The 21073-nt window shown below is 41.0% G+C and overlaps 2 protein-coding genes across 2 annotated transcripts in view; one reads left to right on the plus strand and one right to left on the minus strand.

The window, feature by feature from the left end:
* LOC140203157 (sodium/mannose cotransporter SLC5A10-like) overlaps positions 1-21073 on the minus strand; it is a 192052-nt gene that overhangs the window by 66498 nt on the left and 104481 nt on the right. The window lies entirely within an intron of this gene.
* Positions 1-21073, plus strand: part of LOC140203261 (protein FAM83G-like) — a 48497-nt gene that overhangs the window by 22206 nt on the left and 5218 nt on the right. The window contains exon 3 of the mRNA XM_072269275.1: positions 15831-15955. Coding sequence (XP_072125376.1) covers positions 15831-15955 — 125 coding nt within the window. The remainder of the gene's footprint in view (positions 1-15830; positions 15956-21073) is intronic.

Genomic DNA, 21073 nt, shown 5'->3' on the forward strand with positions numbered 1-21073 from the left:
ATTTAAATTTTGTAAGAATTCTTCTGATGTCCAAGCTATATTTTAGTCTTGGAATTAGATCAAAGAGAGAGGCAGAAATGTCCTCAACTCTTTTCTCAGAACTTACTTGGCCCTGTGACAAGCCCAAAATTTTTGGCTATGACTGCAGTCTCACTTGTCATAGAGGTATGTTGGTGAAAATATTAGCTACCCCACCCCACCACCCTGCCTTCCAGGCATACAGGCTGTAAATTATCTGATTTTACAATTTCCAAAACTGCTTTGAACTTGTTTAATTTTCACATCTGGTGTCCACCGCAAACTATGCACTGGGTTTTGACTATTCTCACACTTGAAGTTTTGCACTCAGTTCTCCTCGCCTCATTGTAGGAAGGATGTGGAAGCTTTAGAGAGGGTGCAGGGGAGATTTACCAGGATGCTGCCTGGGGTTTGGAGAGCATGTATTGTGAGGAAAGGAGATGAAAGGTGACCTGATAGAGGTGTACAAAATGATTAGAGGCAAAGATCGAGTGGACAACCAGAGACTTTTTCAATAAGAAGGTCATAATTTTAAGCTGATTGGAGGAAATTATGGGGAGGGGGGATGTGAGAGGCACTCACCAGAGAGTACTGAGTGTGTGGAATGTCCTGCCAGGGGTGGTTGTAGAGGCAGCTAAACTGGGGACATTTAAGAGAGACTTGGAAAGGCACATGGATAAAACAAAAATGGAGGAATTTGGCAGGGAAGGGTTAATCTTACAGTAGGTTAAAAGATCATCGCAACATTGTGGGATGAAGGGCTTATACTGTCCTATGTTCGGTCTCAGAAGCCGATAGAGTGAATCTGAAGAGAATGTGGGTTTTCACCTTGAGGGAAGTTGAGAATATGTAAGAGGATGCTGTCTTCGTGAGGCTAATGTGTCTCTAGCCCCTTCCAGCAGCAAGCCATAGCAAGTTGGACCCAAGTACACCCCAGTGTAACTTGCATTGAGAAAACCTTTAGAATAAAGGAACAAGAAAATGCAGTTCATCCTACTCAAAATACATCATTGACATGTTTCTCAATTTCCCGAGCCAACATTTAAAATTGTCAATCTTGCATTTGAGGCTTTCACACTTTTTACGGGAAAGGCAATGGTTTATATTAACCTTCTTACTTCAGGGAAACTCTTTGTCTCTAATGTGATAAACCCCGTATACTTTCAAATATATCAGAATGATGTATAAAATCACTGGCATATGTTATGCAAGGTGTTGATTTGTGGCAGTAGTACAGAGCAATACATAAAAAGCATCTAGTCGGCAGCCGTCGATCCCAGGGGACTGCACAGTCTGGTGGACTGTGTCCTCTCCAGGGCACAAGCCTGGGCAGGAAGATTTGAAGAACCGGCTGTTGCCTATGCAGTGGGTTTCCCCTCTCCACGTCACTGATGTAGTCCAAGGGAAGGGCAAGTGCCAATACAGGTTAGCACTAGTGTCGTTGCAGAGGTTGCAAGAGTGAAGTTGTAAACAACATCAAACTGCCTTAGGTGCCCCGGCTCCGGATTTCTTCCTTGGGGTTTACTCCCGAAGCCTTTCCCATGGGTTGGTATGACTACAAGGCAGCAGAGGTTTAAAATCAGAGTTTTCCTTCTCCATAAAAAACACATACAGTGCCTATAAAAAGTATTCACACCCCCATTTGGAAGTTTTCATGTTTTATTGTTTTATAACACTGAATCACAATTTGACTTTTTTTAAAACATTGATCAAATGAAAAAGACTCATGTCAAAGTGAAAACAGATCTCTACAAATCTGAAAAAAATCTACAAAAGTGAAAATCTGCAGATGCTGGAAATCAGAGCAACACACTCAAAATGCTGAAGGAACCCAGCAGGCCAGGCAGCATCTATGGAAATAGTGCTGCCAAAGGGTTTCAACCCAAAACCTGGACTGTTTATTCTTCTCCATAGATGCTGCCTGGCCTGCTGAGTTCCTCCAGCATTTTGTGTGTGTTGCACAGATCTCTACAGAGTGATCTAATTTAACTGCAAATACAAAACACTAAATAATTGATTGCACAAGTATTCACCCCTTTAATACGATGCACCAAATCATCCCTGGTGCAACCAATTGGTTTTAGAAGTCACATAATTAGTTAACTGGAGATCACCTGTGTACAGTCAAGGTGACTCAATAGATTGTAGTAAAAAAAATACACCTGTAGCTGGAAGGTCCAACTGCTGGCAAGTCAATGTCCTGGCAAAAATGATGCCATAAAGACAAAAGAACACTCCAAGCAACTCCATGAAAAGGTGATTGAAAAGCACAAGTCAGGAGATGGATACAAGAAAATTTCCAAGTCACTGTCTATCCCTTGGACTGCAGTTAAGTCAAGCATCAAGAAATGGAAAGAATATGGCACAGCTGTAAACCTGCCTAGAGCAGGCCGTCCTCAAAAACTGTGACCGTGCAAGAAGGGTCTATTGAGGGAGGCCTCCAAGAGCTTCAGAGGCTGAGATGGGGAAGTCTTGCACGTACAACAACTGTTGCCCAGGTGCTTCACCAGTTGCAGCTTTATGGGAGAGTGGCAAAGAGAAAGACACTGTTGGAAAAAAAAAACTCACTGAAATGTCAGCTAGAGTTTGCCAGAGGCAAGTGGGGACTCTGAAGTCAGCTGGAAGAAGGTTCTATGGTCTTTCTTTCTTTTTCAATCTTTTTATTAATTTTCAAATTCATAAACATAACAACAATGCTAGTACAAAAAGATTGGGATTACATTATTGGTAACTAACATATGCAAATACAGACAACACAGGTATAATAAGCCTCCCAAACTCTTAATATAATTAAACATGATAAAAAGAAAAATGAAAAAGTATCGAGGAAAAAAAAACACAAATTAGAAAAAAAACACTAAACTAAACTGAACTAAACTAAACAAAGCTGAGCTATTATATTACATCAGATACAGTCATTAATGTCATTACCTCCACTCCTCTGTCCATATACTTTAGGTTAATAAAAAGGATTCGGAAAATGTCAATCTACATCATATGAAAGTGTTGAATAAATGGCTTCCAAGTCTCTTCAAATCTAACCGAAGGATCAAAAGTGACACTTCTGATTTTTTCCTAAATTTGAACAAGATATAGTTTGGGAAAACCATTGAACTGTAGTAGGAGGATTAATCTCTTTCCAATTCAATAAAATTGATATATCATATCCCTTCGGCTTTGGAATTTACCAATAATCAAAGATCTTTTTTTCAGTTGTTTCGTGGCACTAGGCAGGGCTGTCCTCTTAGCCTATTATTATTCAATATTGCCTTGGAGCCCTTAGCTATTGTTATTCGTGACTCATCTAATATATTTGGCATTACCCATGGGAATGGGATACACAAGTTATCATTATATGCAAATGATCTGTTACTATAAACCTCTAACCCTGAGAAATCCATTCCAGCAGTAATATCTGACTATTTTACTTATCTGGGTGTTAAAATTACTAAGAAACATAAGAATTTATTTAAGGTCAATTTTTTACCTTTAATTAATCAGGTTAAACAATTGCTTACCAAATGGTCTCCATTGTCTTTATTACTGATTGGTCGAATCAATACTATTAAGATGATTATTCTACCTAAATTTTTATATCTATTTCAAGCAGTACCAATTTTTATTACTAAATCCTTTTTTGATACTGTTGACTCTAAAATGTCTTCATACATATGGCAGAATAAAAATCCTAGGCAAAGTAAAAAAAAATACTTACAGAAGTCTAAAAAGGATGGTGGTTTGGCATTGCCGAATTTAAGATTTTATTACTGGGCAATTAATAATCTGATATTTAATATTTTGGACACAGGATTTGGATATAATTCCAAGTCCACAATGGGTAAACCTTGAATGTAAATTTATACCAAGGTTTTCATTAGTTTCTATTTTAGGGACTTCACTTCCCTTTGTTCTCTCTAAATTGAATAAACAAATGGTTAATCCAATAATTAAATATACATTACGAATATGGTTTCAATTTCGTGAATTTTTTGGTTTGAACAAATTTATTGTATCAAGCCCTATTAAACCTCATTTCTTTTTTCAACCCTCTGTTATGGATCAAGCCGTTTTTGTGTGGAAAAGGAAGGGTATAATATGTTTTCGTGACTTATTCTTGGGTGACTGTTTCATGTCTTTTGAACAGTTGTCCAATAAATATAATTTGCCCAGATCCCATTTTTTTTTTTTTAGATACTTACAAATTAGAAACTTTTAAAATACTACGCTACCTACTTTTCCGACTTCATATCCATTGATATCACGGAAAAAAAATTTAGTTTTAAACCCTTATCAGAAGGGTTTGATAGCAACTATTTATGATATGATTATGAAAATACAGCCCATGATAAAATTAAGAATGAATGGGAAAGGGAACTTCAACTTTTCTTACCTATGGAGAAATGGGAGAAAATTTTTCAATTAGTTAACTTTTCCTCTATATGTGCTAAACATATGTTGATACAGTTTAAGGTGCTGCATAGGGCCCACATATCTAAAGATAAATTAGCTCTTTTTTACTCTCATATAAGTCCTGTTTGTGATAGGTGTCATTATGAGGTAGCTTCTTTGACTCATATGTTCTGGTCTTGCCTTCTTTTGGAAAAATATTAACATAGAACATAGAATAGTACAGCACAGTACAGGCCCTTCGGCCCACAATGTTGTGCCAACCCTCAAACCCTGCCTCCCATATAAGTCCCCACCTTAGATTCCTCCATATACCTGTTGGAAAATATTGGAAAGACATTTTTGATATTATTTCAACAGTTTTGTGTATGGATTTACAACCTTATCCTATTACCGCAATTTTTGGTTTACCTATGATGGAACATAGTTGTTTATCCTCTTCAGTTTGTCGGAAGGTTCTATGGTCTGAAACCAAAATTGAGCTTTTTGGCCATCAGGCTAAATGCTATATTTAGTGTAAACCAAACACAGCACATCATCAAAGACACACCATCCCTACCGTCAAGCATGGTGGTGGCTGCATCATGCTGTGGGGATGCTTCACTGCAGCAGGCCGTGGAAGGCTTGTGAAAGTAGAGGGTAAAATGACTGCAGCAAAATACAGGGAAACCCTGGAGGAAAACCTGATGCAGTCTGCAAGAGAACTGAGACTTGGGAGAAGATTTGTTTTCCAGCAAGACAATAACCCCAAGCATAAAGCCAAAGTTACACAGGAATGGCTTAAAAACAGCAAAGTTAATGTCCTGGTGTGGCCAAGTCAGAGTCCAGACCTCAATCCAATTGAGAATTTATGGCTGGACTTGAAAAGGGCTGTTCACTCATGATTCCCATGCAATCTGACAGAGCTTGAGCAGTTTTTTAGAAGAGGAATGGGGAAAAATTACAGTGTCCAGATGTGTAAAGCTGATAGAGACCTACCCACACAGACTCAAGGCTGTAATTGCTGCCAAAGGTGCATCTACATAATACTGACTTGAAGGGGGTGAATACTTATGCAATCAATTATTTTGTCTTTTTATATTTGTAATTAGATCACTTTGTAGAGGTCTGTTTTCACTTTGATCTGAAAGAGTCTTTTTCTGTTGATTGGTCTCAAAAATCCAAATTAAATCCACTGTGATTCAATGTTGTATAACAATAAAACATGAAAACTTCCAAGGCAGGTGAATGCTTTTTATAGGCACTATACTTACATATGAATTGCATAAAGATATATGCAAAAAGAGAACTCCTCAACTGACTGAATCAGGAAAGGGTAAGTCTGGTTTTAGCTCACTGTCCCTTCTTCAATTTCTTGTGCAGTTTTGGTTTGTTCACTGCATCTCCTTTCCAAATCCTTCCTGGGATTCAATACCAAAAACTCCAGTTCTCCTGATGGGATCTGACCAATTTTTTTCTTCATTCTCCTTAATAAAAACAGAAAATGCTGGAAATTCTTAACAGATCATCAGTGTAGACCAGGGGTTTCCCAGTCTCGGGTCCACAAACTCCTTGCTTAATGGTATTGGTCCAGGGCATAAAAAAGGTTGGAACCTCTAGTGCAGAGTAACAGAGCTAACGTTTCTGACCTTTCATCAGAATTATGCAAAGATAAGGTTAACACATCTCATAGAGAAGGAGAAAGGATGAGATTATAAAGAGTAACTCTGATGTTTCTCTGTTCATGTTCTCTCCATAACTTCCCTCATTAACTTTTCATCCAGATGACTTCATCAACAGTTTCACAATGGCAATCCTAGTCTCACCCTATAATACATACTTTCTCCTCTTCCTCCCACGTTTTCTGCAACTTAATTTTTTTCTCTTTCCCAGTTCCTTCAGGAGATTTCAACATTTAACTTTGTTTCCTTCTTCGTGGACGCTCCCTGAGCTACTGAGTATTTCCAGCAATTTTTGTTTTTATGTCAGGCTTCCAGCAACTGCAGCTTTCTGATTTTTATCTTCATTCACCAATTTTCTTTCAAAAAAAATTAAAAGCTTTCTTTTCACCCACGGTTCAAACTGGGGATCCTTTACTCAACATTCCCTCTCCTCATCCTATCTCTTCCTAAACTTTTATCTTCTGGTTTGTGGCAGTGATTCCCAAGCCTGCCTCTGCTCTCAAATTTCATGTTGCTGAGTGGAATACTGAGTTAAGGAACTCAGTCCTACTCACGTTGTCACAAGTATTCCAGACAACACAGAATTGGTCAGGTGTTAGCTGGTTTGAATAACCTGCAACCATTTTTCAGCCAGTCAAATAAAAAAAACTTGCTTTATTCTTTAGTTAGTCAAATGAATTTAAGTAGCCGATTAAAAATGTGACAATCCAAAAACTTTATGTTGGCATAATCTCTGCTAAAAAAAAAAACAGGTTATATTCTGGATCACCCCAAGTAATCATATTTCTCATGTTGTGTTCATTGTTAAACTAGGCTGGTTTGTTCTTTATTCATAATTAATTTGTTTTAAATATTGACGAAGTAAGGTTGTATATAATGTAGTCTATCACTGTAAGACATAGGAACAGCATATGGCAAGTTACGTCTGCTCCACCATGAAGAGTCTCAGCCCAAAATGCCAACCTTATTCCTTTCCATAGATGCTACCTGACCTGCTGAGTTCCTCCAGCATTTTGTGTCTGTTACTCGATTTATAGCATCTGCAGAACCTCTTGAGTTTATGCTGCACCATTTGATCATATCTGTTCAAACTCATTCTCTTGTCTTCTCCCCGTAACTTTGGCCACCCTTACTAATCAAGAACCCTGTCAACCTCTGCTTTAAATATGCCCCATGACTTGGCCTCTGTGGTTGCCTGTGGTAAGGAGTTCAACAGATTCACCACACTCTGGCCAAAGAAGTTCTTCCTCATCTCTGTTCTAAAATGACGTCCTTGTTTACTGAGGCTGTGCCCTCTTGTCCTAGATTCTCCCACCATTGGAAACATCCTCTCCACATCCAATCTATCTAGGTCTTTAAATATTCAGTAGGTTTTGACGGGATCCTCCCTCATTCTCCTAAGCTCCAGCAAGTAGAGGGCAGAGGCATCGAATGATCCTCATAGGTTAGCCTTGAGAATTTGAAGACACTCCAATAAAGCAAACAAGAACTTGACTTATTTTCAGTTACTTCATGGAAACTTTCAGAAACTGAAAACACCTCAAAGCATGTTTGCCAGCATTTTTCAACAGTCAGTGATGGTTTGTGCACTTCATACAACGTTTCACTACTCATTGCTAAATCTGGAAAGCCCCATCCAATTGGAGAAGAACTGATTCTGCCAGCAGTAAGGGAGGTTCTGAGTATGGTTTTGCATTAAGTCTCCAGACCAAACAAAGCCATTCTGGTCAGCGGCAGCTCTGTTCAAAGATGAATAGATGAAATGTCTGAAAGTGTGGAAGACTCATTGAGCAGCAGACTTGGGACAACAGAATTTGCTCTGCAGTTGAGTGAATCAACTTTGGCAGGCAACAAGTCTCTGCTTCTTGCTTCTGTTCACTTCATAGAAGATAAAAGCATAGTTCAAGAGTTGTTATTCGCATGGGAACTAGAAACGGATATAAAGGGGGAGTCAATATTTTAAGTTGAGCAATTTCTTGAAGAGAAAGACACTTCGCTCACCCACGTTCTTGCTTGTGCAACAGATGGGGCTCTGTCAATGACAGGATGCTCCCGTGGGGTTATTAGCTTTTTGGAAAAAAATAAAGTCTGGCATATTTACCATTCACAGACAACATGCATATGACACGGCTCCGTGGGCCAGAAGGGCCCATTCTGCGCTGTATTTCTGTATAAATAAAAAACATCTGGTTGCAAAAGCCTCAGTGATCAGCTGCACAGATCATTAAATACCGTTGTCACAGCAGTAAATAAAATTAAGTCCCATGCTCCCACATCCTGACTATTTCAAGAGCATTATATTGAGAATGATGAAGAATTTGAAGACTTGCGTTTGTAGACAAAAGTCAGGTGGTTCTTAAAATGAAACTACCTGAGACTCTTTTATGCTCTTATTGAAAATGATAAAATTCTTTGAGGACTTGAATGTTTCATTCATAAACTCAAGAATATTAGACATGACATTGCTTATTTGTCAGAATTACTCAGAAAATTTAATTGTCACTCTTCGATAGCAAGGAAATGACGTGAAATTTATCAAAGTCAAGTCAGCTGTCTCCATATTTGGCAAGTTAACCCTATTTACGTGCAACATTTGCCGTCACAACCATTTCCAATTTCTGAGCCCCTCTGAGTTGGAAGAGAAAGAAAGAATACCATATGATGATCTTGGAGTATACTGTGCCCACCTGGATAAGCTGCATAAGGACATGTCGGAGAGATTTCAGGATCTTCTCTCAATCCAAATTCCATATTGGGTAATAAATCCATTCTTAACACTTGTAAAGAGGAACTAACAGGAAGGATGGAGGAAGAACTGATCTTGCTACAAAATGACTTTGAGCTGAAGATGAAGTTCAAAAAAATCATATCAATACTTTTGGTTGCATAAAGAAATCTCTGAATGCTATTCTGCAGTGTGGAAAAAGGCCAAGATGTTCTTTATTGCTTTTTCAACGTCATATTTAGTGGAGCGCAGTTTCAGTGCAGTCGCCCGACTTCTTTCAAAGCAACAAACAGATTGCAAATTACTGAACGTGGGATCTAAGACTCCTTCTGAGTGACATTCAGCCTGATGTTGAGAAGCTGATATCACTGCGCCAAGCCCATCCGTCTCATTGAAAGGTGAAAAAGCAACAAAGTAGTGAATAGTTGGACTCCAAATATACGCTCTAAAATTGTTTTTACAGTAATTAAATGAAAACATAATTTTATTTGGAATTTTGGAAGCCACTGATTTAGAACATACAACCTTTTAACCTACTCCAAGATCAATCTAACCCTTCCCTCCTACATAGCCCTCCATTTTTCATTCATCCATGTACCGATCTAGGAGTCCCTTAAATGTCTCTAATGTATCTGCCTTTACCATCAGTCCTGGCAGTGTTCCATGCCCTTACCAGTCTCTGCTTAAATAACAATCTACCTCTGACATTCTCTCTCCCTCATACTTTTCTCCAATCATCTGAAAATTATGTCCTCTCTTATTAGCTATTGTTGCTTTGAGAAAAAGGCACTGGTTATCCACCTTATCTGTTCTTCTTGTCATCTTATACACCTCTATCAAATTGCCTCACATCCACTTTGCTCCTGAGAGACATCCCAATCTCACTCAACCTTTTTTCCATAAAATATAAGAACATATGATATAGGAGCAGGAGTCGGCCATCTGGCCCATCGAGCCTGCTCCACCATTCAATAATATCATGGCTGATCTGACCAGGGACTCATCACCACCTACCTTCCTTTTCCCCATAACCCTTAATTCCCCTACTTTGCAAAAATCTATCCAACCTTGTCTTAAATATATTTACTAGGGTAGCCTCCACTGCTTCATTGGGCAGAGAATTCCACAGATTCACCACTCTCTGGGAAAAGCAGTTCCTTCTCATCTCCATCCTAATTCTACTTCCCTGAATCTTGAGGCTATGTCATCTAGTTCTAGTCTCACCTACAAGTGGAAACAACTTCCCTGCCTCTATTTTATCTAGCCCTTTCATAATTGTATGTGTTTCTATAAGAAAATATGCTCCCTAATCCAGGCAACATACTGTTAAATCTCCTCTGCAACTTATGTAGAGCTTCCACGTCCTTCCTATAATGAGGCAACCAAAACTAAGCACAGTGTGGTCCAACTAGATTTTTGTAGAACTCATGGCTCTTGAACTCAATTCCCCACGTAACGAAGGCCAACACACCATTTGTTTTCTTGACTACCCTTTGAACTTGTGCTGAAACTTTGGATCTATGGACATGAAGCTCCAGATCCCTCTGTTCCTCCACACAGATGGACTGACTTATGCTCATAGATACTGTACAGTTTAAGAGGTTTTCTCAAGATATTTGTGCTTAAAGGAAGGCAGAGCAGAGCACCGAGTAGAACCACTGCCTCACAGCTGCAGAGACCTGGCTTCATTCCTGATCTCTGGTGCTGTCTGTGTGGAGTCTGCACGTTCTCCCTGTGATCACATGAGTTTCCTACAGCTGCTCTCCCAAAGTTCTAAAGACACTCAGGTAGGTAGGTTAATCGAGCACTGTAAATTGCTCGTGGTGCGGTGGTGGGAGATGATTTTGCTTTCGACGGGTGATTGATGGGATGTGGAGAAACTAAAACAGGGCAAGGGTAGAGGTCATGACCTTTACTCTTGAAATTCAGAGGTCAAGACTGAACCAGATTACTGGAACATGTTAGACAGCAGCACTTCAAGCTACTCTGCTGCACTTCGGGCACAAGTTCCTAGGCCCATTAACATTTCGAGTGAAATCGTAGATGTCAAAACTGGTGATGGTAAAACTACCGTTTTATTATCAGTGACACACGAATATCCTTTTTGGTGGGGAAGGGGGAAACTGTCATCCTTACACAGACTCCAGACCCTCCATTGTGGCCAACTCTTCAATGCCTCCTTGGTTCAGGGGGCAACTGGATATGGACAGTAAATGCTGATGTTACTAGTGACCCCTGAAAGAGTAATGTAAAAACAAAAGGATTATTATTCTATTAAAAAAGGTTGATATTTTAAAGTTATTGATAGTGTGATGACCACAGGGAGTTTTGTTGATGACTGGGTACCTATCTGAATCAGAGTCAATTCATTATCATTGACATGGGTTGTGAATTATTTTGTGATAGCTGTACAGTGCAATACATAAAAAACTACTAGACATCACAATAAGAAATATGTATTACAGAAAATGATAACTGGTGCAAAAAGAGTGAAAATAGTGAGGTAGTGTTCATTGGTCCATTGTCCATTCAGTAATCTGATGGTGGTGGAGAAGAAGCTGTTCCTTAAATGTTGAGTGTGTGTCTTCCGTCTCCTGTGTCTCTTCCTTTTAATAATGAGAAGAGAGCATATTTTGGGTGGTGGGGGTCTTTAAGAATGGAGTTTTGAAGTTTTGCCTTTTGAAAATGCCCTCAAAGGTGGGGAGGCTAGTATCTGTGATGAAGCTGGCTGAGTTTGCAGATCATTCTGATCGTGTGCAGTGGCTCGTCCATACCAGACAGTGATGCAACCAGTTAGAATGCTCTCCATGGTACACCTGTAGGAATTTGCTCGAGTCTTTCTATAAATTCTTTTGTGACTCTGGAGAAAAAGTCCAACCGGTGACGAATGGGTGAGGGGAACTAATCCATTACCCAGTGAGCTCTCCCTGTTTGAAATCTTTCTGGGAGATTCCCACCATAATGCTCTATCTCATAACTTCATTACCGGAAAACAATCCCCTTCTTCCAAAGTCTGGGCTAAGATCCAAACTTAAACAGTCAAGAAAGCAACTGGTATCCCACACCATGCCAATAGCATGATCACTGTAGAGGTATTAATTTTTGAATCAAATACTTTATTGCAAAGTGTGTATAATATATGGTTTCATTGGCAAAGAAGCGTGAAAGGAGAACAACTCAACCTTGGTTTGTAGCACTAAATATACCAGATCTGGTATAACCTAGTTATTCAAATTTCCTCTGGGGCTAATATTAAAAATTGTCTCTCCAACAATAATTAGCTGAAAGACAAATATGTATTTGTATGGTAGAAAAATGTAAGGCTATGTAGGAGTGAGGGTTAGATTGAGTATGAAATGAAAGAATAGTCAACATTTCAGGCCGAGACCCTCCTTCAGGACCAAGAATGGTCTTGGTCCGAAATGTCAACTGTTTATCCATTTCCATAGATGCTGCCTGACCTGTTGAGTTCCTCCAGTATTTTGTATGTGTTGTTTTTGATTTCCAACATCTCAGAAATAATCATGTTTCTGTTAACAACCCACACATAATGCTGTAGGGACTCAGCAGGTCAGGCAGCATCTGTGGAGAGAAATAAAAAGTCAACGTTTCAGCTGAGAACTTCCATCAGGACTCAGTCCAAAATGCCGTCTTTTCATTTCTCTCCATAGATGTTGGTCTGACCTGCTGAGTTTCTCCAGCATTTTGTGTGGGTTGCTCAAGATCCATAATGGGCACTGGTCTTCCCAATATTGAGGACATCTTCAGGAGGTGATGCCTCATAAAGGCGGCATCCGTCATGAAGAACGTCCTCCAACCAGGGCATGCCCACTTTTTGTTACTGCCATCAAGAAGGAGGTACAAAAGCCTGAAGACAGACGCAGAACCTTTTAGGAACAGGTTCTTCCCCTCCACTGTCAGATTTCTGAATGGTCCATGAATCCATGGAAACTACCTCATTATTTTTGCTCTCTTTTTGCACTATATGTGGTTGTAATTTATAATATATTTTATCTAATACATTGTACTTATGCCACAAAACAAAAAACTTCATGACATACACTCAGTAGCCACTTCTGCTGTTGAAACCCATCCACTTCTCGATTCAACGTGTTATGTATTCAGAGATACTCTTCTGCACACTACTGTTGTAATGTGTAGTTATCTGAGTTACCGGTCAGCGTGAACCAGTCTGGTTATTCTCCTCTGGCCTCTGCTGTTGACAAAGCATTTTCGCTCACTGGATGTTTTTTTCTTTTCGCACCATTCTCTGTAAACTCTAGAGACTGTTATGTGTGATGAGCAGCTTCTGAGATACTCAAACCACCCTGTCTGGCACCACTCCAAGGTCAAAGTCACTTAGACCATATCTCTTCCCCATTCTGATATCTGGCCTGAACAACATCTGAACCTCTTGACCATGTCTACATGTTTTTTATGAATTGAGTGCTGCCACGTGAATGGCTGATTACTTATTTACATGAATGAGCAGGTGTACCTAGTAAGAGCCGACTGAGTGTATGTCAGAGATACTCTGATTCTGAAGGTCTCCAGCATTTCCAGAACCTCTTGTGTTTGTGCCAAAGTGATGCAATTTTCTCATCAATTTCCAGCATCTGCAGAATCTCTAGAGTCTCAGGACGTTACCAGCTGGCCACTTTAAATGGTGGCTTGTGGTTCTGTATGTTACTCTGCTGTGTGGTGTCAAGGTAAAAGTCTTAATGCCACTTGGAGCAGCTTGTCTGTAATTATGTGGGTTGTTAAACATTTGGTGCTAGTTTGAATGGGATGTGGTTATGGAGCAGGCATTCTGCTAAATTACCCCCCACAAAATATGGGTGACACTCAACAAAATAGCACAGGCGAACTGGAGGTAAAGAAACAAATAAGCATCAAACAGAGTGGAACTGCTTCACTTAAAGACACTGTTGTGTTGTAATAAATTAATTTCCCTTCATGGAAGTGAGCTGCATTCATCATTATCTGCAGGTGAGCTTTTGACCAACTCTGCGAGTCGATTTCTGATGGTGCACTATGTCAGTTCTGATAAGGCATTGCAAAGTAGGTCAGCTGCATTAATTTGCCCTTGAGACTTTTGGTTTAATGGTCGGTGTGGAAAAGTTCTTAAAGTAAATAGCACATTTGCAAAGCTGTGCTAATTGCCTTCATTACCAATTCACATCCTTCATTATTCTGTAATGACCATTTAATTTCACTGGGAACAAGCTCTGAGAGGTTCTGCGGACAGGTAATTCATCAGCATTGCACCATGAGTGAGGTCCTCCCAAAACAGCAAGCTTTCAACTCTAATCTTTGATGTAGAAGAAGCTGGGCGTGTTGTTGCCTCCTGGAACTGACTGGAAATGAGCCCTGTTCTTCTGCTGGACAAAGTTTCACTTGGTATTTACGAGGGATGATAAAAGATCAGTTCTATGCTAAACATATCACTGAGGAAACTAAGTCTCCAGTTCCAAAATAAATTTTATTTCCTGCTTGTAAGCAGCCCTTATTAATAATTGCTAGTCTAGAGGCTTAGTTTATGAGCCTGAACACCATGTGGAGCTTCTCACCATTAAATAGTGATTAAGAACTTGAATAAGGAACCCAGGAGAAATCACCTCAGTTTAGGAACAATACACAAGATGCCGCAGGAGCAAATCAAAAGTGGGGGGAATCATCAGAAGTTCAAGAAGTCAATGGTTGTGCCATCAGGTTGGAGGCTACCCAGACGGAATGTGAGGTGTTGCTCCTTGGAGCTGAGTGTGGTGGTAGAGGAGGCCATGAACTGACTTGCCTAAATTGGAAAGTTGAATTGAAATGTGTGGCCAAGTCAGGCAGCATCTATAGGGGGAAATGGACAGTTAATGTTTCTTTCCTAGAATATAGTCTACTCTTTGTATTCTATTTGTCCTTTCTGCACAACTTGTTTGTGCCCAGGACAAAGAGGCAGGCAGTAAAATCATTGCGGGCACCTACCCTGCAAACTGCCTTTTCTAAAAACTCTCTTCTGGAAAATACTATAGGGCTATTAAAACAAAACAAAAAAATCATGTACTCTTAAGTGCTTTTTCCAGGCAGTTAATTTGATCAACTATTCTAGTTAGCCCATCACACCCCCCTCTATCTACTACCCCCAAAACTGCACCATAAACATTTTAAACTACATTTTAAAATGCTGGTATTTATGCACATTTTATTCCATATCTGTACTATAACCTCTAATTTTTTTAATAGAATTCTTTTTTCTTTATAATTGTTCAGTGTTGTTTTTGTTGCATGTCACACCCTGACCAACACACCACTGTACTTTCCTAATACATGTAAATGTATACTCGGTGCCCATTTTATTAGCTACCTCCTACACCTAATAAAGTGGTCACTGGCTGTATGTTCATGGTTTTCTGCCTTGGCCTGCCCACTTCAAGGTTTGAGGTGCCATACGTTCAGAGATGCTCTTCAGCACACCACTGTTGTAGCATGTAGTTATTTGAGTTACTGTCACCTTCCTATCAGCTTAATCAGTCTGGCCATTCTCTGACCTCTCTCATTAACAAGCATTTTCTCCCACAGGACTGCTGCTCACTGGATTTTTAAATTTTTTTCCCACACTATTCTCCATAAACTACAGAGACTGTTATGTGTGGAAAAACCCAGGAGATCAGCAGTTTCCACGTTACTCAGACCACCCCATCTGGCATCATCCACCATTCCATGGCCGAAGTCACTTAGATCACATTTCTTCCCTATTCCAATGTTTAGTCTAAACAACAACTGCACCTGTTGACAATGTCTGCGTGCATTTCTGCATTGAGTTGCTGCCACATGATTGGCTGATTAGATATTTGTATTAATGAGCAGGTGTACCCAGTAAATGACCACTGAGTGTATATGGCCAATAAAGTTGATCCCTATCGTGCAAGTGAAATACCACAGGAAGAAAATGGAATCTCTTCTCATAATGTACCACTGAATTGCATTTAAGCCTTCTATTAAAAATTGGTATTTTGTTGCTTCTGCAGAATCTTCGAGTCTTTACTATCAATGGAAATGAGTTTACCACACGCACAGCTAAAACGATCGTCGGAAGACAGATGCAGAAATTTCTACTGATCGATGGGGACAAGGCAGCATCTGGATCATATAGGTAATCTAGAAGACTTTCAACGTAGATCTTGAACCATCGCTTTTTCACACCCCTTGCACGTTTATCTGACTTTTATCATAAATGAACCGAAGTTCAAACTAAATTTATTATCAAGGACATATATGTCACCATATATGACCTGGAGATTCATTTTTTGGGAGCATACTCAGTAAATCCCTAATAAAATAATAACTAGCAAAATCATTGAAAGAGCACACCAACTGGGCTTGCAGTATGCAGAAGACAACAAAATGTGCAAGTACAAAAGGAAATAATAATAATAAATTAAAAAGCAACAAATATCAAGAACATGAGATGAGGAATCCTTGAAATTGAGTCCCTAGATCATGGGAATGTTTCAGTGATGGGGCAAGAGAAGTTGAGTGAAGTTATCCACTTTGGTTCAAGAGCCTTATAGGTCGGGGGTAATAACTGTTCCTGAACCTGGAGCTGTAAGCCCTGAGGCTCCCGTACCTTCAATCTGGTGGCAGGAGTGAGAAGGGAGCACATGCTGGGTGGTGGCCATTCTCCCATTTAAACCATTCCTTGTGATAGTGAGTCCAATGCTTCACCGTTCCCCGGGGAAATGTTTCTGCTGAATTCCAGGTTGGATTTATTAATGATTTTCAGAGACTGTTGGGCACTAGTTTTGGGCTTTTTCACACCATTACCTGTTATCTCCATTATACCCAGTTATACACTAAGTTTGCATCTGGTGCAAATGCTGTGGCCTAAAGATTAAAAATAAAAAAAGGCAGGTACTAGTCTCTGTAACAATGGTGCAAGATGGGTAAGAGTAAATTTTTTTACTCTTCTAAGCAACACACATCAAAGTTGCTGGTGAACACAGCAGGCCAGGCAGCATCTGTAGGAAGAGGTACAGTCGACGTTTCAGGCCGAGACCCTTTGTCAGGACTAACTGAAGGAAGAGTGAGTAAGGGATTTGAAAGTTGGAGGGGGAGGGGGAGATCCAAAATGATAGGAGAAGACAGGAGGGGGAGGGATAGAGCCAAGAGCTGGATAGGTGATAGGCAAAAGGGGATATGAGAGGATTATGGGACAGGAGGTCTGGGAAGAAAGACAAGTGGGAGGGGGGACCCAGAGGATGGGCAAGAGGTATATTCAGAGGGACAGAGGGAGAAAAAAGGAGAGTGAGAGAAAAAATGTGTGCATAAAAATGAGTAACAGATGGGGTACGAGGGGGAGGTGGGGCCTTAGCGGAAGTTAGAGAAGTTGATGTTCATGCCATCAGGTTGGAGGCTACCCAGACGGAATATAAGGTGTTGTTCCTCCAACCTGAGTGTGGCTTCATCTTTACAGTAGAGGAGGCCGTGGATGGACGTGTCAGAATGGGAATGGGATGTGGAATTAAAATGTGTGGCCACTGGGAGATCCTGCTTTCTCTGGCAGACAGAGCGTAGATGGTCAGCAAAGCGGTCTCCCAGTCTGCGTCGGGTCTCGCCAATATATAAAAGGCCACATCGGGAGCACCGGACGCAGTATATCACCCCAGTCGACTCACAGGTGAAGTGCTGCCTCACCTGGAAAGACTGTTTGGGGCCCTGAATGGTGGTAAGGGAGGAAGTGTAAGGGCATGTGTAGCACTTGTTCCACTTACACGGATAAGTGTCAGGAGGGAGATCAGTGGGGAGGGATGGGGGGGACGAATGGACAAGGGAGTTGTGTAGGGAGCGATCCCTGCGGAATGCAGGGGGGGGGAGGGAAAGATGTGCTTAGTGGTGGGATCCCGTTGGAGGTGGCAGAAGTTACGGAGAATAATATGTTGGACCCTACCACCCCACCAGCCTCCGGGTCCAACATATTATTCTCTGTAACTTCCGCCACCTCCAACGGGATCCCACCACTAAGCACATCTTTCCCAGCCCCCCTCTCTCTGCATTCCGCAGGGATCGCTCCCTACACAACTCCCTTGTCCATTCGTTCCCCCCCATCCCTCCCCACTGATCTCCCTCCTGGCACTTATCCGTGTAAGCGGAACAAGTGCTACACATGCCCTTACACTTCCTCCCTTACCACCATTCAGGGCCCCAAACCGTCCTTCCAGGTGAGGCAACACTTCACCTGTGAGTCGACTGGGGTGATACACTGCGTCCGGTGCTCCCGATGTGGCCTTTTATATATTGGCGAGACCCGACGCAGACTGGGAGACCGCTTTGCTGAACATCTACGCTCTGTCCGCCAGAGAAAGCAGGATCTCCCAGTGGCCACACATTTTAATTCCACATCCCATTCCCATTCTGACATGTCCATCCACGGCCTCCTCTACTGTAAAGATGAAGCCACACTCAGGTTGGAGGAACAACACTTTATATTCTGTCTGGGTAGTCTCCAACCTGATGGCATGAACATCGACTTCTCTAACTTCCGCTAAGGCCCCACCTCCCCCTCGTACCCCATCTGTTACTCATTTTTATGCACACATTCTTTCTCTCACTCTCCTTTTTTCTCCCTCTGTCCCTCTGAATATACCTCTTGCCCATCCTCTGGGTCCCCCCCCCCCTTGTCTTTCTTCCCAGACCTCCTGTCCCATGATCCCCTCGTATCCCCTTTTGCCAATCACCTGTCCAGCTCTTGGCTCCATCCCTCCCCCTCCTGTCTTCTCCTATCATTTTGGATCTCCCCCTCCCCCTCCAACTTTCAAATCCCTTACTCACTCTTCCTTCAGTTAGTCCTGACAAAGGGTCTCGGCCTGAAACGTCGACTGTACCTCTTCCTACAGATGCTGCCTGGCCTGCTGCGTTCACCAGCAACTTTGATGTGTGTTGCTTGAATTTCCAGCATCTGCAGAATTCCTGTTATTTTACTCTTTTGCTTCCTTGTTAGAAGGAGGAGGGGTTTGATTTGCTGTTGTCCATTCTGAGTCCTGTCCAAGAAGATACATAGATAGATATACTTTATTGATCCCGAGGGAAATTGGGTTTTGTTACAGCTGCACCAACCAAGAATAGAGCATAAATATAGCAATACAAAAACCACAAACAATCAAACAACAAAATGCAAACTTTGCCAGATCAGTCTTGATAATGTATTGGTTTATTACTGTCACATGACTCCACAACCTTTAGACTCACTTTCAAGGACTCTACAACTCATGTTCTCAGCATTATTTATTTTCTTTTTTTTTACTATTTATACGATTTATCATCTTTTCCACATTGGTTGTTTGCTAGTCTTAGAATTCAGGAAAAAATATAAATAACAATTATATATCTTTTACTTTCCTGTAAATGATTGCAGAACAAAATGAATCCCCAGGTAGTATATGGTAACATATACATACTATTAACTTTGAACACATGTACCAAGTTACACTGAACTTGTCTCACACACTGATTATACAGATCAAATCATTGCACTGTGCACTGAGCTGGAAACAATAACAATGCAGAACAAAGTGTAAGAGCTACCGCTTGGAAAAATAGAGGGCTATGTGGTAGAGAAATTCTAGGCAGCCGCTCGAGTAGGTTACATGGTTGGCACAGCATTGTGGGTCAATGGGCCTGTAATATGCTGTAGATTTCTATGTTTCTAAGTTTCTACCAAAAAAGTTAAGTGTAAGTAAATGATAATGTGCAAGAGCATAATGAGGTAGATTGTGAGGCTAAGATGCCATCTAATCATACAAGAGGTCCATTCGGTAGTAACAATGCGATAGAAGCTGTCCTTGAGCCTGGTGGTACATGCTTTCAGGCTTTTGTATCTTCTGCCTCAGGGGAGAGGAGACAGGGGAGAAGAGAGAATGACCGTGGTGGGTGGGGTCTTTGATTATGCTTGCTGCTTTACTGAGGCAACAAGAAGTACAGGCAAATCTCTGAGTTGTGTAGGCAGGCAAATTCTTTGTATGCAGTGCTCTGTATAAAAACCACAGCCAGGGGAATGCTGGAGTAGGTGTTGAGCCTGTATGATGACCGGATGAGTGATTTCTACAGCTGCTTGTAAGGAGTTTGTCTGTTCTCCCCGTGACCCCCCCCCCCCACCCCCGGGTGATCTGGTTTCTTCCCACAGTCCAGGGACATACCAGTTGGGAGGTTAGTAGGCCGTTGCAAAATGTCTTGTGATTAGGCTAGGATTAAATCAGGGGATTGCTTGGCGGCATGACTTGAAAGGCAGGAAAGCGCGGTATCTTAATAAATAAGTAGATAAATTCAAGATTCTAGATTCTTTAATTTCTTTTCCAGAATACAAGTATACATGAGAACAAAATAATTGTTACTGTGGATCCAATGCAGCACAAAAAACACAATATTGAAAAAACAATAAATATAGATACATAAGATAACACACACATAGATTTTTTATATATATATATATATATATATGTAAAGTGATGCTCAGTACAGAAGTGTCCGTACATAAGGTAATTCTGATAAAGTAGTGATGTTTGGGAGTGTGGAGGGGTGAGTTAGTGGGTGGAGGTGTTGATCAGCCTTACAGTTTGGAGAAAGTAACTGTTTTCGAGTCTGGTGGTCCTGGCATGGATGCTATATAGCCTCCTCTCTGATGGGAGTGAGACAGACAGTGCATGAGCAGGGTGGGTGAGATCCTTTATGATATTGCTGGACTTTTTCTGGCACTTCTCTGTATATAGGTATGTCTATGAAGGCTGTTGGTGCCAGTGATGCATGGGGCAGTTCTGACCACCCACTGTAGAGCCTTTCTGTCCATCGCAGTGCAGTTTCCTTACCATGCGGTGATACAGCATGTTAGGATGCTCTCGACTGTGCATCTGAATATAGTAGCAGGAACAAAACTTTATATACTTGCAACATGGGTGAGCAAGAGCGACCATAAGACATAGGAGCAAATCTAGGCCATTCGGCTGATTTATTATCCTTCTCAACCCCACTGTCCTGTTTCTGCCCGTCATCTTCGATGCCCTGACTAATCAAGAACCTATCAACTCCACTTTAAAATATACCCAGTGACTTGGCCTTCACAACCAACTTCCTTTGTGCGATGAACTCCACAGATTCACTACCCTCTGGCTAAAGAAACTCCTCCTTATCTCTGTTTTAAATGGATGTCCTTCTGTTCTAAGGCTGTGCCCTCTGGTCCCAGATTTCCCCACTATTGAAAACATCCTCTCCACATCCACTC

The sequence above is a fragment of the Mobula birostris genome, chromosome 9 (genome assembly GCF_030028105.1).
Source record: "Mobula birostris isolate sMobBir1 chromosome 9, sMobBir1.hap1, whole genome shotgun sequence".
NCBI lineage: Eukaryota > Metazoa > Chordata > Chondrichthyes > Myliobatiformes > Myliobatidae > Mobula > Mobula birostris.